The sequence below is a fragment of the Poecile atricapillus genome, chromosome 4 (assembly GCF_030490865.1).
Source record: "Poecile atricapillus isolate bPoeAtr1 chromosome 4, bPoeAtr1.hap1, whole genome shotgun sequence".
Lineage (NCBI taxonomy): Eukaryota > Metazoa > Chordata > Aves > Passeriformes > Paridae > Poecile > Poecile atricapillus.
The window spans coordinates 41,150,997-41,168,784 of NC_081252.1; the positions used below are offsets into that span (position 1 = coordinate 41,150,997).

Consider the following 17,788-nt stretch of genomic DNA (forward strand, 5'->3'; position numbering starts at 1 on the left):
AAAATCCTTTTGCCCATTTGGAACTAGAAAGTGAGCGATTTGCAGCTAAGGAGGGACGTCAGGAAGGGCTCATTGAAAGTTCCTTCAGATGTTGGCTATCGGTGTTCTTAAAAGCCTGCTTTTCAAAAATATTTCTTAAGAAAGAGAAAAAGATGTTACTTTTCATATTTCCATGCATAGAAATACAGCTTATCCATACAAAGTTAAAATAAAGTTTTCCTTCTTGAAATTTTTTATTGATTTTTTTTCCTCCATTTTCATAATAAGTTTAGTCACAGACATAACAAATTTGGTCATGCAAAATTTAAATGACAAACAACTGGTGGCAACAGTAAAGCTGAAGGACTTCATTTTCAGACTTTAACATGCTAAATGTCTATTTACAAAGATATCAATGAATTTGATGTGAAGTCATAGTCACAACTGGAGTTTTTATAAAGGTGTTTTTGATTTGGAGCCATTTTGTAATTTTCATTTTTCAAAACAACAAAGATCCTCTGTGTACATTTCTGTTAGTATTAAGGTGCTGCTTAAAGAAACCATTTAATCCTTGACAGTTTAGATTTTAATATTTAAAAAATTACTACCTCAAAACTGTATACAAGAAAGCTTTCTCACAACTTGTAGTATCTGCCAACCCATTTCAATAGCATTATCTCATTTTGGCAACTGTACACAACAAAATTTATTACAGCACATTTTTAGCAATTGAACAATCTGGCCTTGACACACAACACTGATTTGGTTTCATTTACCTCTTCACTATTCATTTTGTTCTTCTTAGGTCTTCTTTCTTTATATCATTGCATGTTTTTAAGGAGCTGAATAAATGCTAAACATGTCTCTCTTGAAATATTTCCTAATTCCAAATATATAAATATATTAAATCTAAGATGCTATTTTTCCCTAAAGAATTTTGAGACAATGAAAATCAACCTAGTCAAAAGGATATCGAGTTTTAATTGACTTAAATACTCTCTAGAGCACAGACACTAAAGCCAGAATAATAATCCAAAATAACTCCAGACATTTGTATAGCAATCTTACTGACACATCATCAAAATGAGACAAGCAATCAAACAGGAGATTCGTGGGGTTTTTTCATCAGGAATAAGAAAAAACTTCCACTGACTTCAAGAATAATGACAACAAGGTACTCAAAATAATTGATGGATTATTGTAATTGTGATCATAAATACTACACAGCCTTAAGCTTCTCTGCCCAATGTGTATCAACCCAGGGCTTCTCAAAGTAAGACACAACCATTGTAAACTACTGATGGGAAAAGTAAAGTGTTGAAGAAAATCATGTAATGAATTGATAATAGTAACAACAATGATATTAACCATAGAATAGCTGCTTAACCGTTCTAGACACATGCTAGAGAATTACAGGTATCAAAACTGTGAGAGGATGTAGCACTGCTCTGCTGAAATACTGAGGACAGGCATTCATGGGAGCTGTAAAGAAAAATATGTTCTGAAAATCTTACTACTCTATAGAGATTTGGAACTAACTTAGTAGGTCCTCAGTGAATACAAATTAGAGACTTCTTCCCAGAAGATGTTGGCATAAGCAATGACTGCCCTTTATTTAAAAAGTTCTCAGGGTTTTTTAAATAAATATTTATTTAAAGGTTTTAAAGCAATCTTAGTCAAAGTGTCAAAATCATATAATGATGACAAGAACGAAAGTGAAAAAGACCACAGGATTACTGTGGATCAGGTTACAACTATATAGGGATGATGTACTCACTGCACTCCCCAATTTACATGATGCAGATCATCTGTGTCCAGTTAAACCTTAAATGTCTAAATATTTAGATAGTTTAATACAAATATATCCAAATTACTAGTTTTGATAGTCTTTGTGTGACTGGAAGTATCTATTGCTTAATTTGTTTAGACTGTATTCCACTTAATTAAGTGTTGACAGTTGTAGTACAGTACAGTGGGAAATCCAGCCCTGCCTACTAATTTATATATTATTTATCATTAATATAGCATGAGTACATTTGTTTTTTGCAAGACAATACAACACTGTACAGATCTACTTGGCTGTATTTATTCATTTAGTATTCATCACAAAATAGGAGGTTTTGATGCAGACTGTGTTTTCAGAAATATCCAACAGCTACCAAGTGCACAGGCCTTAGTTTAGACACAGAACAGTCAAATACCGAAAAAATTAGTTACTTACCTGACACTGAGCAGAACTGTTAAAATAATCCCAGTTGAAACAGTCAGCAATTTTAGTTTGATAAACATCCATTTAAGTCCTAGTGCAAATCAGCATTTTTTGAACCCAAGCTTTCCAGGGCCATAAGTGAACAGTCTCTCCAAACCAGAGATTAACACAGGAATAAATAATGGGCTGTTTACCATTTAGAAACAAAACAGACCCTGATGACAGGTCTCAGCTTGTTCCAAAAAGGAACAGGCAAGATTCATAAAATAATTGAAAATATTAGTGAGGGAAATATTTCATTCCCAGTAAAACTGGAGGCCTTATAGTTTTAGTCCTGTTCAGTACAGTTTATGTTGCTGAGGTAACAAGATTTCTCTTTCAGCTTGTGGAATTCATTGCTCCCGAGTAGCAGGAATTACTTAACGTTTAACCAATACAGAGAATATTTGTAACACTGTGTTCTCCTTTGCTATAGTTTTTAAACACTGAACTGAGGTATCACAAAATATTGAAGAAAAACAAAACCAAAAAATCAACATCACAAGGCACTAAAAAAATGTAAAAAGCATATAGAATTTGTCATAATTACAAAAGCTTTCTTAGCCACTTACCCAGGCACTCACGCATCTGCCGCAAGTGGTGATTTTGAAATCTCCATAGAGATCCTTGATGGCACCAGTTGTAAAGAATCCCTCCACCATCAGCAGAATGCCATATACAAAGAATGCAGCTGCTACACCATATATCACGTACTTGAAGATGTCAATCCTGTATAGGAATAGCAAAAATTAATTATCTGCATAAATATTTAAAGCTGACTCTGAAATTTCAGGGTGAGATAATCAGACCCCCTGAGTCTCAGACTTTATGGATGACTGGAGTCAGTGTAAGTGCTAATGTGCCATAATGACAGGTAAATCTGAGGAATGAACTCTGAAATAAAATAGCATTGTTATAAGAAACACTGGGTCATGTAATCTAATTAAAAGTAAAAATGGATCTGTTAAAGTGAGACACCAAAAATTGTCACATCAATTTAAAAGTCAATTGCTTTTCAGTCTTTTCCTCTAAATGAAGTGGAAAAGAAAAGGGGGAAAAAAAAAGGGAAAAGGAAGCAAAAATCTGACACGTCTCCTAAGCATCTCCCTCATACCCAACACTTGGTTTATAGAAGATATTTAATTACAATCTTTAATAAAACTTTCTGCACATACAAGTAGTTCTCAAACTGCAATGTCAGTCTGTGCCATCATTGTTATTCTCCGGTGGACAAAGTGTTTTACACAGAATAATAAAATCATCAAGAGAAATTGTTCACTTGAAACCAGAAACATATTATTCTAGAAGTAATGAGGTCAGATCATCTGACATTCTTCTATAATGAGGCTTTAAAACATCATTTCACAGACACACAGCTGAGGCAACGGAGGGATGGCTTGAGTGCAACATGCAGAGTCCTAGAAGGCTCAATTCACTACAGAGATTACCTGGGTAGTGTGGTTGTTCTGCTCAGCACTGCCTAGAAGTTCAAAATTGGCTCAAGGAGACTGTGCCTCCTAAATGTTCCCTCATGATCAGCATTTCTGAAAAGATTTTCTTTGGTACCTATCTGCTCTGTCACCTAAACTTGGAAACATTCCTACTGACCATAGTCTTAGATCAGCAGATTTCAAAGTTTTCTCCTTGAACTTCTCTAAATATAGGTCACAGTAAATTTTCAGTTTGTTGATGTGACAAGGCAGGAGCTGTACAACTCTTTATAAAATGATAGCATGCAGATTTAGGATGGTACTAAATTCCATTCTTATTCTCCAGGTCAAAATAATGACACCTCTTAACAGCAAAAGACAAAAATAAGGCTGAGAACCATTAGGATCTGCCAGATGAATTTTGACATGCCATTACCGACACTGGATGTTTTCTCAAGGCAATGATTAATATTTTTATTGCTATGAAAGGAAATATTTAATGATAACAATTCCTTAGGAGCACACTATCCATCATCACTCAAAAGACAACTCACAATACACATTTTATATGTATAATACAATAAAAATGCTCAAAAACCTGTTAAAATATCTTTGAGTTTGAATGGTTTTCAAAAGATTCAAAGCCAGGCTCAGGTCTACATTAAAAAATGCAGTAAAAATGCAGTTAAACTTCTGACATAATTGGGAATGGGAGAAGTACTATAAATGAATGCTTCTGGAAACGAGACAGGTTATGTTTTTCCCTAACATTCTAATTTCAAAGAACTTCCAGCCTTTTTTTTTTTTTTTTTACATTGCTTATTGTTTCATACTCAACTGAAAACTAAAGTAGATTTCTGTATGGAATAGATATTGGAACAGCTCAAAAGGGTGAAACAAATTTAACACTGAAGTTGTATGAAATGATGCGGATAAAATTTCTTTTAATATATATAATTCTGATTACATCACAAAAATCCCATGTCCCTGATTTGACAGTAATTTAACCATTATAACATTTTTTTTTAACATCAAAACTGTGTTTTGAGCCTGTCTTGTCATTAGCAATTAAAAAAAAAATTTACAAATACAAATAGACACCAACTTTGTGACTGTTCTATAAAAACTCTTTTAATTCCTGTGTTATATACTTTAAACAATTGTGACCTTCACCAGTGGTTGAAGTCTGGGAGCTCTGCCAGCAGCAGCTCCTCTCAGACCTCTATGTGCTCAGTTACAAGCTCTCATTGCCCTAAAGAGATTAGGACTTTTGAGAAGTCCAGAGACTATTTCAGTCCTTACAACAGCCCTTTAAACCATCTGTGCTGAGTCTCCCACTGAGCTGCTTGTGTCAAAAAGTGTACTAAGAGATCTCTGCTTTTTCCTTAGCCTTATGTGCATCTACAGGAATAACTTTCACTTAAGCCTTCCTTTCACAAAAGGAAAAAATATATATAGCCCAACACTAGCCAAATATAGAAATCTATTTCTTCCTCATCCACTCGTTACAGAGAGGTCATAAAATCTCTGTTCATCAGACTACACAAGATGAAATAGATGGGCTTATTCCAAGGGAAAAGGATCTCCTATAAAGGAAAGAGCAAAAAGATAAAGGAAAATTGTGAGACAATCACTCAACTACCTCTTTAAAAGACAGAATTGTATTGCAATATAGCTATATTTAGTGTCTGCTGTATTTAAAGGAAGTGTATTACAACAATAACTTTATATATATCTAGTTATGAAGATAGTATTGCTATTAAGTTATTCTGCAGCATCTAATATAGTTCATATAAACTTTTATTTCCTCATTAAGTTATTATAGGTAAAAGATAGGCCTTGTAAAATGGAGATTGCCTTTCTTTAAAATAAAATGTGATGCTTTGTGGATGAACTCACAGAGATTAATTGCCATCTGTGCTTCAGCAAATTCTCAAATGCTGCAGACAGAGCATGAGAGCAACCAGGGAGGTAGCAGAGAGCGGCAGAAGGGGTGATGAACGTGAGCCAATGGACAAGATGGGTCCTTACAAAGAAAATGAACAAGAAGGACTTACACTTGTGCAAGCTGGAATGGAAGGAAAGAAATGGCTAATAAGTAAAGAAAGGAGAAAAAATGATAAAGATGAAATTTTGTTCTTCTGACAGGATTGGAAAAATATACATTATGTGAAGACTAAAGCAACTCTGACCTAGGCTGCTGAGTAGAATAAGCTGAATGATTATCTATCTAAATATAAAATAATTGTGAAAAGCATCTTGAAGTTAGCAAAAGCCTTTTTTAAAAAATTATAGGATAATCTAAACCATATTTTGCATACTGTCTTAATCTGGTAGATTCTCCATGGGTTCTGGATCTGCCTTCCCTCACAACACTAAGTGCAGAAAGGTTAAAAACATCACTGTTTTTAAATTGCAGTTTAAATCAAGCTGATCCTTCAATTTTTAGTTCTTTCTCTGCTGCTAGATAATTAATTATTCCATATTAACCAGACTCCTTAATTCATTTGTCTGAATCTGGATTATATCCAACAGAAAGCCTGTTTAAAACATCTCTAGAGAAAACACTTTCTTCTTCTGGCAGAAGGCATTCAGGGAAGCCATCAATGCTAATTTCTCAATGAGCAGGTTGAAACTGAGTACCAAGTAGACTATTCCAGCAAAGGCAAGTCAGAGGTGAGTGAAAACATTCCTAGTGTGTCAGATGTTGCAGATTTCCTACTGTGTGTTTTCACGGTGTTTTGGCAAATTAAATTATTAAAAATTATAATCAATCAGCAAGAAATAAAATAATTTGCTGAATGATCATGTCTATGTTCAGCAGGTTTGGGTGAAAAGTGTGTTAATATTGCTTTGGGACAATCTACATACTTGTTAGGTGTGTATATATATATATAAATTTTCTTAATATAGGAATGCAGTAAAGACATTTAGTTGTAATTAACTGCTAAAGTTCACACTAGTTTGCCTTGTGTCATGATTTTCATTCTTCCCAGAAAACCATTATATTCAAATAAACTGTGTGTGCACTTCAGCCTGAGCAAGTGACAAAAACCTAATATTTCAAAGGCTTTCATTGGCCTACCCACCATAATACTAGATATAACTGTGGGACTAGTTTTCCTGAATTTATAATTCAAATTTCAATTCCTGAATTTATAACATAACTTCTCCAGTATATACAGTGATATTAAAATGTTAAATAGAATATGATTGCAAGTAAACTGTACCTATACTGTCTGAATACAAGTAGTTTCAGGCAACTACATCTATTTCCAGTGTAAAAAAAAAACCCAAACATAATAAGAAAAATAAAATACCAAAGTAATCAAAGTACTGAAATGTTAATAAGATTACCTTAGTAAAATATCTAATGAAAAACTGTCCTTTTTGTTTTTCAGCCTGCACAGAAAATTTAGATGGACAAGAAACACCTCCAACTGTTACCATTGGGGTAGACGGGCTCTCCTGTTTTGCGGGGTTGTTAGGTTTTTTCAAATCTTTTTCTCTGTCAGTTACAGGAAATTTTGAATACTTGATGTTTACATCTAGAACACAATAATCCCTATTACTCTGTAAACCAGAAATGCTGGCCTCCATGCTGATCCTCTTGCCCCCTGGGGGACTGATCCTAAGAGGGTGTTAAGACACTGAGATAACAGCCTCCACCCTCAAGCTGTCTCAAGCTTGTAGAAATAGTTTTGCAAATGTGTTTTTAGAAGACAGACAAGATATAAGGGGATGTTTGTGAGCAAAAAGGTCTGTTTAGGCTATGCAGAAACCAAGCCCCGTGGAACTTTTCTAAAGGTGTGCTCAGGGTCTCCTGCAAACCAGCTGGGAACAATTTCTTGGTGTCAGTTCATGATACTATTATACTATTCACAAAAACAGGTTGAGCAATGAAGATAGCTGGTACCATGAAAAGAGAGAAATTGTTAGGAAAAGGGGGAGATGAGCAAAGACAAACTACAGAAGGAAAACAAACAGAGAGAAAGAAGAATTTATTGATAGCCATGTACTAACTGCAGAGTAAGACAAAAACCCCCAAGTAGCAGCCCAAATGAGGCAAAAGAAACTGAAATACTCTCACAGTGAAGGGATAATATGAAAGCTCTATGAAAATGTCAGCGTAAGACCATGAGGAATTTTTTCTAGATTAGGTTTATAAGCAGTCTAAACTTCAAGTGAGAAATTTTCTTCAAGGAAGAAAATAAAACTGGTGCATAGATTGTTCAGCTAAAATTTATCATTAAATGCTGAAAGAATTAAGAGTAGAGAAAGGATAAGACCAAAAAGTAGTTATTTAATAAAGTAGAAACAAAATACAATAGAAAAAAAATGGAGACTTTGATTATCTATTTCTGGAAAAAAAATTGTGTACAATCATACAAAACATTTGATCAAAACTAAAACCAGATTGTTAGTATTATATAAAGAGATCATCATACTGCAATATGCAAGTTACATTCACATTCTGCAAGGGCCAGATTTTGTTGTTCTACTCTGAAACAAAGCTGATGTGACATAAAAACCCATTGGTTTATTTTGTGATGTACAACTCTCTACAGGCATGCAGGATAGAACCCTAGATCATCATCCTCTAAAAGTTTTTTGTTTCCTTCCTTGGAATGGAGTAGTGGAGTGGAGATTTCTTACACAACATCTATAAAGCCATACAGAATCCTCAAAATAATGGAAGAAGAGCAAAAGCAGCACAAACCACACATCTGCTCTATGAATCTTGTAACTTTTTTGAAATAGGAAAAGATCCAGCATAAGAATTTTAGTAATCATGAAAACTGAGTACAAAACACTGAGTTTTTACTATGACTAAACGACAAGGCTTCTTGTCAACATTTTTGGGGGCTTTTTATAACCTAATTGTGTTCTTTCTAAGACTACTGTCTTAGAAACACTTTTAGAGATGCTAATTACAGAAGAAAACAGAAACCTTCTTTATCTGAAGAAGGCAAAAGCCCCACTGGAACTAATGCAGAGTACTGCGCTGACTTCTGGTGGAGCTACATGATGTTTGATATACATTATGGAGACTGAATTCCCAAGCAACCTTCTATAGGAATAAAGTGCAAAAAAGATGTGGCAAAAACATATCACAGGATTTCTGAGTGTTTCATTAGTACAACTATAAACTTTGAGACATACAAAGTAAATACTGACAGCGTAAGACTAACAGCTTGTTACTGTATATCCAGATTGGGATCATTATAATGAATTTACCCTTTTCAGATATCCTGTGGAACAGAGGATGTAAAACTAACATGACACATAAAACATATTTAGCAACCTGGATATTACATATAAATATATGCTTTCCATTTTATCTATTTATAAAGTGAACTCAGACTAAAGAGAGTTAAAGGCAGTTAAAAAATAAAAAGATATTTCTGTGGAGATTAACCACCTATTGAGAAAGGGAAAATCACAAGACATGAAGTGATTATAGCTAATCTAAGATTCCAGTCAACCAGGAAGGAGAGCTACTTAACGCAGTACTAAATAATACAGATGTCTGCTGAAAAGTAAGAGAATGTATTTGCACTGAAGACGACCAATAAATTCTTTATGTAATATCACTCTGCTGGTATTCACATGCACTGCTATGAATTTTCCAGATTATTCCACTGGTATTCTCATGCAGTGCTCTAAATTTCCTTATTCAATTTCATAAAATGAGGATTGTGTCTTGGCAGGTAATTCACAAATCCTAAATTTTACTTATATAAATTCTCCTTGGTATTGCCTTTATCAGGATACAGAAGACTGGGCTACATAATATAGCTGAGTAGGTGGTAAATGTGATTTTTCAGCACTGTATAATCTTGTAAAGGTCATGTTCTCAGATTTGTTGCATCTGCCCATGATACCAAATCTAAAATCCTATGTTCTGCATCTAATATTTAATATGTTGTATTTGTCCAGTGTTGCTATTTGTATGTGACTCAGTTGTTGCAGTGAAATAAAAACTGTTCTCCTTAAGTAAAGTGCATCTTCAATGACATTGTGCTCTCCCTGGTGTTTCCTGCAAAATTATAATACCTGAAGAAGACAAGTGGATCAATCTTGGATATTTCATGCAGAGATAACTTCACTCTTCTACACAATGTCAGTTGCTGTTTCTAAACATGCTATGGCACAGGCCTGCATAAGTCAGAAACTGTTTGATAGAGAGCCTTATATGTTTTGTTTTCCATAATACAAATGGTATTTAAAACATAATGTATGTCCAAATTTAAAGAATACCAAGCTTTTGTAAGATATCAAAAATGTATAGGAAAACTCAGATTACTACTATTGTGTATTAAGCAGATGCCTCAAACAGAATCATCACACAGTCTAAGAAAAATGTTTATAAATATCCCATTTCATATTACCTGTCCTTTACTTCAGGTCACATTGTAATAACCTTCGCAGTTTTCCACTAATATAAGTGTAGAAATATTGATGATAACAGTAATATTTTAGTGTTACCAGCATTTAACTTGTCATAGCAGCAAAGTCAACAGCAAAAAAAAAAGACAACAAATCATAACTTTCGTTTACTTAACTCTCAAAACATTGTTTTTTATCACTAAGAGGGAAGATATAAAAGATTCTGCACCAATTTTTTTTGTTTTACTCAAAAAAAAACAGTTGTACGTACATACGTGTATGACAAAACAATATCATCTTAATAAACCCTGACTATACACTAACAGAAAAGTCATCAGCAAGCATCAAACTTGGCCACAGCAGTACCTGAAACACAGGTTTCAGCCTGAGAGGAAGGAAATTTTTAAACCTAGGAAGGTGGTACCAATACAGCGTCTACGAAACTTTCTGTAGAGACCACAGTGACAACAGATTTACAGATTCCAGCTTCATTTAGATTACTATTTGGTTTCACACCTTTAAAGGAAGTGAATTTACAACGACCTGAATTAGCTCTGACTGTAGTAGGAAAATGGGTTTAACATTACTATCAGGGAAGATTTCTTCATTTTCCACTCTAAGAGCATGATTCCCTTGTTCCATGGCCTATATATCACAAACATGTGACAGATGGCACTAACTGGCCCTGTGCACTAAAGAGAAAGAACTGGAAAAGGATGCTGTTGGGAAACACACAAAACATGCCTTGTGCTGCTGATTTGCTAAAATCTTCTTTTGGAATCTCTTCCGAACACCAGAAAAATATAAAATTCCACCTCATGCAATACATGCTTGATAAGCATATGTCTGTTTCTGCTGACTTTGTAATCTGCACAGAAACAGTGATTAAGTAAGAAAATCTAGTTATACCTGGTACTTTGCAGATAGTGTTCACTGCATTTTATTAAGTTATTAGGAGAATGACTGAATACCACATCTACCTCTAGCAGATTACTCAGTTTTAGTGAAGCCTACAGAGCTGCTAAGCTGACAAAGTCAGGAACATAAACCATTCACCTCTTGCAGTTCAATATTATAAAAGCACTTTTCAGGATAATTTAAAGCATCATATGTATTTTCTCTGTCTTCCTTTGGACCACAAAGAAGTAAAATAACTACTCTACAGCCACTGAGAGTCTACATCCCAAAAAATGTTTATGACATTATCTGCAAATTCCCAAACAGGCATTCCTTCACTTTCATTGGTTTAGTCCCAATGAAAAGGTCACACATTGACAATTCCAAATGTTTTTATAGGCATCCAATTTATTAAAAGTTCATGGATTTAAAAATGACTGCCTAAAGAGAGAAGAGTCTACCCTTCAGCTATGTGATTTTTGAAGATATGTTCTCTCCATAAGGAATACCTGCCTCTACAGCACGTGTTCTCATGGATTTGAACACATTTGATTTATGTTAGCTTTCAAGTAGTTAGAGTAACTATTTTACCTTTCTCCCCTGAAGAAATTAAAGTCAGGCTATAATCTAGTGCTTTGAGACAAAACCCTTTAAAAAAAAAATCTTTGTTTCATTTTGTTTTGTTTAATTGTTGGGTTTTGCATCCTATTACAGGCTGAATTTTGGGTTGTATTTTCCCCCTAAAAACATGCAAACAAAAAACCCCTATCCAGCATCTCTCTAGGTTGCTCCCATAACTTCGGAATTATTGACCATGATCATTCTGTATTGCAACTTGAAAAGAAAATCATAAATTCGAGGAAATTTATGTGACTGGAATTTATAGAATTTAAATAACAGCTGCAAAACTTGCTTATAATTTTTAAACTGCAAATATTTACTACTTCTCAATATTTCCACAGCAAATATGATCTGCAGCTGGTATGTGCTCTCTGAATTCAGACCAGAGAGATGGGATAAGGGACCAGTCTGCAGGACCCACACTCAGATCACCTTTTTTATTCCACAGGGCTGCTGCTCTTGGCTGAATCCCCAAGGGCCGAATGCTCCAAGGGAACTTTGCTGCCCATTGCAGGTTGTTAATTAATTAATCTCTCCCCAAGTGTCAAGGCATCATGTGGAGCGTGGGCAGCCCAGAGCAGACCCCGTAACCAGGAGAGTTAGTGATGAGGGTCTGAACCCCTCCAGCTTCACTGAAATGTTGTCTTGGAACATGGGAAAGCTGAGGGGAGACCCCAGGAGAGGCCAGGCAGGGACAGTCAGGGATTTTGATGCCCTCAGGGACATTGAAATGGGCACTTCTGAATGGCATTGTTGGATCTAGGTGTTTTGGCTTTTATTTTAGGCATTTAGAGAATGTTTCAGATTTTGTTTATGCCCTCATTATGCCCTACTTTCTCTACAGGGGTCTACTGCTTCTTCTAAATTACAGCCAGTAACTGCATGGACAGAGATAAAAGATACAGGGTGGCTTGAGTTGTGTAATTTGCATTCAGAACAAACACTTGTGGACACAGTTAAAATAGCCTTCATCTCTTGCCACCCACGTAAATAGCTCTCAGATAGGAGTTGATTTTTATGCTGAATGACATTTGAAGTCCAGCATGCTAATAAAAAATATAGACAGAAACCATAAGTATGATTAAACAGAATCTAACGCACTTCACTCCACTGCAGCATCTGCCTAGCTCATTTATTACAGAAGGACAGACTCCAGGCCAGCCTGAGACACTTCACAGCACTAGAAGCATTAAGAGCCCAAATGTGTTAAATAACCCTTAAAAAAACAAAGCTGAGTAGGGCACACTGCTAGATTTTTTTGAGGTTCTTATCATTTTTAATCAGAAAAAAAACCCAAACTAGGTTTTATTTCCATTTCATTATGTATTAAGAATGTAGGCTCTACAGCTTTTATTTCCACATACATATTCTTATTTCTGGTTTTCAGCCTTTCAGAAGTATAATTACTATAGAGCTTTTGAACAGCCAATGGTTAATCAATACTTGTAAGAAAATATCAAGGATTTATTCTCTCTACAAAATTATTTTAAAAGCAGTGTAATATCTACTTAAACAGGTAGAAAATTAATATGTGCAAATTTCTTTGCGAGTCACACAGTTTACCCTGTTCAAAACAAAAGCTTATCTGCTTTTAGTCAAAATATTTTCTCTTCCTGCCTTTATCGCATGAGTTTAGATATACCTTTCACAACTGAATAAAATCAAATTTCATTACAATAGGTCTGCCAAAGGAAGACCTGGGTTTAATATCTCTTTAAGTAAACAAAGGACACAAACAGATCCAAAAGCTACTAGCTATGAAAAAAAAATGCCAGGGGAAAAAAAATACCTTTACAATTCCATAATCTTTTACGGTCAGTTATATGCATTTGGACTATATTCCCTGACTGATACTTTCACTTTACTATGTGACAGAGATACGCTGGAAAATGTGCTATGAAGAGAAACCATTGATTTGTGGCTGTTCTACACTAACAGCTTCCTAGGGACTAATAAAATAAGTTAGAGCCTAATAAAATGACTGATCTTCCATTCAGGATAACAATGAACCTTAGCCACCAAGTCAAGCCAGACTCATTATTCTAAATGACAATCCAAAAAGGCAAAGCAGAAGATACATCTTCAGCTCAACCCAACATATGCAAGGACATAAGAATTCCTTGATCCAAAGAAGAAATTTTAATTTGGCATAGCAGTGACATACTTATTTGTTCCATACTCCTTTCTGGCTACTAATCCCACAGTGAATACACCTAAAATTTGCTTAAGAGAGAGAAGCTTTGGAAAGGATGTTGATAACATAATCCAAGAGAAGTTAAGAAATTTCAGATTCATTTCTATCTCTCATGCAAGCAGTGGTACCTAGTCAGATCAAATATAGATATCTTGTTCATCTTTCTGTGTCACAAAATGAATATAAGGAAAGATCAAGAGCAGGAAAGTCAACAGGATAACTTCCAATATCAGTCTAGCCTTCGTGCTTTCTGTATGTAGAGTTTTGTGGACTTGGGGTTTGTTTGTTTGCTTGTTCAGATTTATCAGTGTTATATGAAATAGATTTTAGTAATTAATTAAAACTGCAATATGTAATATTATTACAAATTGCTTCTAAATACTAAAAAAGATCACCATGGTCAAATTTCATCTGCTAAGCTTATCCAAACCATTTTTTCTAAGATTTTCACAAAAAAATTCTTTCTTGAGTCAAATTTATATCCCTTGTGGAATTTTTCAGCAGTTTTAAAAGGAAAGAAGTAAAAAGAACAGAGGACTCACAGGGTAAAGGCATCAATAACATCTCCTGCAGATCTTGTCATCTCAAAGTAGGTTTGCAGAATGTTGACGGTTCCTGAAAGTGCTTCATGTCCACAGCCACAGAACAGTGCAACTCCAGCATAGAGCAGGATGGTAGCAATCAAAGATGCGTAGGGAATGCCTCCCAGGCATTTGATGCAACACTCGAAGCATCCTACAAGAAAGTTAAAAGAAAACGGTTATATGCTACTAAATTGTATCAAAAAAAAAACAAAAAGAATTTTTATTCTTGAGGAACACTTCTGAAAATTAAAGACTGTAGGCCAAAGATGGTTTAGGTCAAATAGAACAACTCAGACTGTCAGAAAACCTGTGAAAGGTTAATGAAACTTCTGAGTTTTCTCAGTAGCTACTTGGCCTATTAAATGTAGACATGCCATCTGATTAACATGAATGGTTAAACAGTTAGATCCTTACAGAGCTTCATGTTTTTATTCACAGCAGGTTACTATGTCAGTCCTAGGTTATACCTATATGCATGATTCCTGCTGATCACCTGTCAGATTACTGAGGATGACTCTCACTAACAGGAAAACCATCACGAAAAAGAAAATTCCGTCCAATTCCTTCCATCATCACAGGTTTATTCCAATTTCTTGGACATACTCTTCTGACAATAGAATTGATCCTGCCTGCAAGACCAATTCCTTGTGCACGACTCAAATACCTCACAAGAATTAATAAAGACATCCACAAAAGAACACAAAATTAGAAAAATAATATAGCTGAGTTTTCTCTCAATATATTTTACCCTGTGTGATGTTTCTTAAGTGAAGGTAATTGCTCTTGAGTTACAAAAGGCCAACGTCATGTCCTGCCATCACAGTGTCTAAAACAATGCCCAGTTCCACAAAAATACATTTCTTCAGTAAGTGTACTCATGTTTCTGGCACTACCCTGCCCAGTTTCATGAATGCAGCAGCTCTGACTCTTCCAAATCTCATCAATCCCATAAGACCTCTTACACCCCATGGAACCCTTCCTATTTCCTTCTGAAGGGACAGAGCAGGTGAGAATCACTGGCTGAGAGAAGACAAGCAGGCATGACTCAGTAATCAGAAGTTGTATTTTCTCCTAAACACTACCAGTTTATATCCAAAAGGACCTGTATAGAACACAAAGTGAGGCATAGAGATTTTAAATATTTATACAGACAAAGACCAATTAAAAATTATGTATAAGATGTTCTACAGGTATAATTCAATATATTTTAACTTGTTCCGAAGGCTTTACGCTATACTAAATAATAATACCAGAGATATAATAAAAGAAAAAAGCCATTCTTTAAAGACAGTATGTCTACTTTCATTATGTCTAATTCTCAAATGTAGATTCTCTATGTAATTTCATATTCTGTCCTTTAACTTGGTATATTTCTATTTCCTTTAGCCTAGATAATCCAGGTAATAATTTGCTCTGTCTGTTAAAACCTTTATTTACTGCTTTTAATGAACAGATATTAAATCATCACATGTATTTTCAGCATTTATATATATACACATCTATTTATATACGAGATTCCCTGATGAGAACAGTTTAAGCCACTTTCAAATATGTACACATTTTACCCAAATAGAAACCCCTTGTTATTTTGCAAATACAGGTAATATTAGGGAAGGCAGTACTCATATGGTTGGATAGCTTCTGGTAAAAAAAAAAAAAATACAGTATACTAAATAGTGAATATACTAAATATAAAAAAGACAAAACAGTACCTAAGTATGTATGATAGTTGTATAAAAAGAAAGTCATAGCTTGAGATTACTTTTTTTTAAGGACAATTTACTTTATCAGAGCCAACTGTGAAGTATCAGAGGTAAAATGTGCAAATCCATCCATTCCAACTGCTGCCTAAGTCTTGCTTAGGTAGCCTGTTGTACAAGTCACCCACCTCCAGCATTCACCACACAGGTCCATGGGTGTAACACCCTCCAGGCTTTTAGGTGACAGCATCCATCTCCCACCCCCCACCTCATCTCTGAGCCCCTACATTACTGGGTGAGGAGCAAATTGCATTCCCTGCCATTCCACCGTTCTGGCAGCAGGCAGCTCTCCTCTTCAGCAGCACAAGGCTTTGGATGCCCAGCAATCACTTTGGGTCTTTCTTCAGTGACAGACTATGAGAGTTTTATACCCAGGGACTCTGTGTGCTTTTCATCAGTGCAAGATCTTAGGAACAGGCTAGAAAAAATGTATAAATGATTTTGGAGTAACTAATTCTGCATGCAAACAACTGCAGAAAACACTTAAAACTCCTTTGGTCCTGTTTTCTAAGATTACCCTCAATAATAGCGACTCTGATTAATCCTTCAGTGTTTAAAAGCCTACACGAATATTAGAAAAAAAATCACTCACTGGAAAACCTACTGTCTTAAAGGCAAAAAAACTAAGAAATATATATTTAAAACAAGTTAACTGAATGAGAACTACTGGACAATAAACAGTTACCTCAGAGTTTATCACAAATAACAGCAGAAAAAGCCTCAGAAAGCTAGTACCACTGTACATCTATTGACATTAAATGAGAAAGTAGAAAAGGAAGGGGAGAGATGACAAGGGGGTAAAACCAGAAATTATCTATGAGAGCTTGTAAAATCAAAGATGAAAAAATAAGATAGACCTAAATATTTTCAGGGACATGTGAACTTCAGGGAGTATTTCTTAATACTGCAATAGCTTGGGGCAGAGAAGGGGAAGAGATTTTGTAAAGATTTCTTTTTCCCCTTCTTAGAAAGATGAAGTGGAATAGAGAGAGTTGTGTGCACTGTTGTCTGGGAACAGATGTCTGTGCATTACCTCCTGAAACTGCTGCACCTCACTCTCTAGGTCCAGTGAGGGTTGAGCACACACTAAGGTGTCACAAATACAGATGCCATCCAAACCCGAGGCTAGTGATAGTACTTCAGCTTTATTATAGTGTAAAAGTATAGTAAAATAGCCTAATAAAGTAAAAACAGTATAAATTATAGGTGTAATAACACCAATCCAAGTACAATCCCAGAAAAAATCAAAATCAAAAAATCAGAATCAAAAATGAATCCATTTTTTTCCCCCAATGCTTCAAAATTTGCAAAATAACTGAAACAAATCTATAGTTTGTGAAGATTAATCTCTCCCATTAAAACTGTTCATGTTCATAAGTCTTTGAGGGAAGCTTTCAGTGGTATATTCCACCAACTTGAGATCTTTTAATTCATATAATTATGGGGAAAAAATTCAACAATGTGAAATTTTCATATAATCATATAATGTCAAAGCCTTTCTCATTTACTTAGCTCTTCCATAGCCATACTACTACCTTTCTCACTGTTTACTTCATGAGTAACTAGAGTTTTGAGTGCTGTCAGACCAACTCAAAACTAAAGAAAACCAGTGAATCAGCACTATGATTTTAAAATGGATATTACACATCATTCATACCCCACACAAGGTAATGTGCTATAGGTAA

General features: G+C 35.0%; 1 protein-coding gene across 1 annotated transcript in view; it reads right to left on the minus strand.

Annotated features, from left to right (window-relative positions):
- The window catches only part of GPM6A (glycoprotein M6A), a 113,978-nt gene that overhangs the window by 24,497 nt on the left and 71,693 nt on the right, over nucleotides 1-17,788 (minus strand). Inside the window, exons 2-3 of the mRNA XM_058837825.1 lie at nucleotides 14,302-14,494; nucleotides 2,800-2,956 (exon numbers count right to left, since the gene is read on the minus strand). Coding sequence (XP_058693808.1) covers nucleotides 2,800-2,956; nucleotides 14,302-14,494 — 350 coding nt within the window. The remainder of the gene's footprint in view (nucleotides 1-2,799; nucleotides 2,957-14,301; nucleotides 14,495-17,788) is intronic.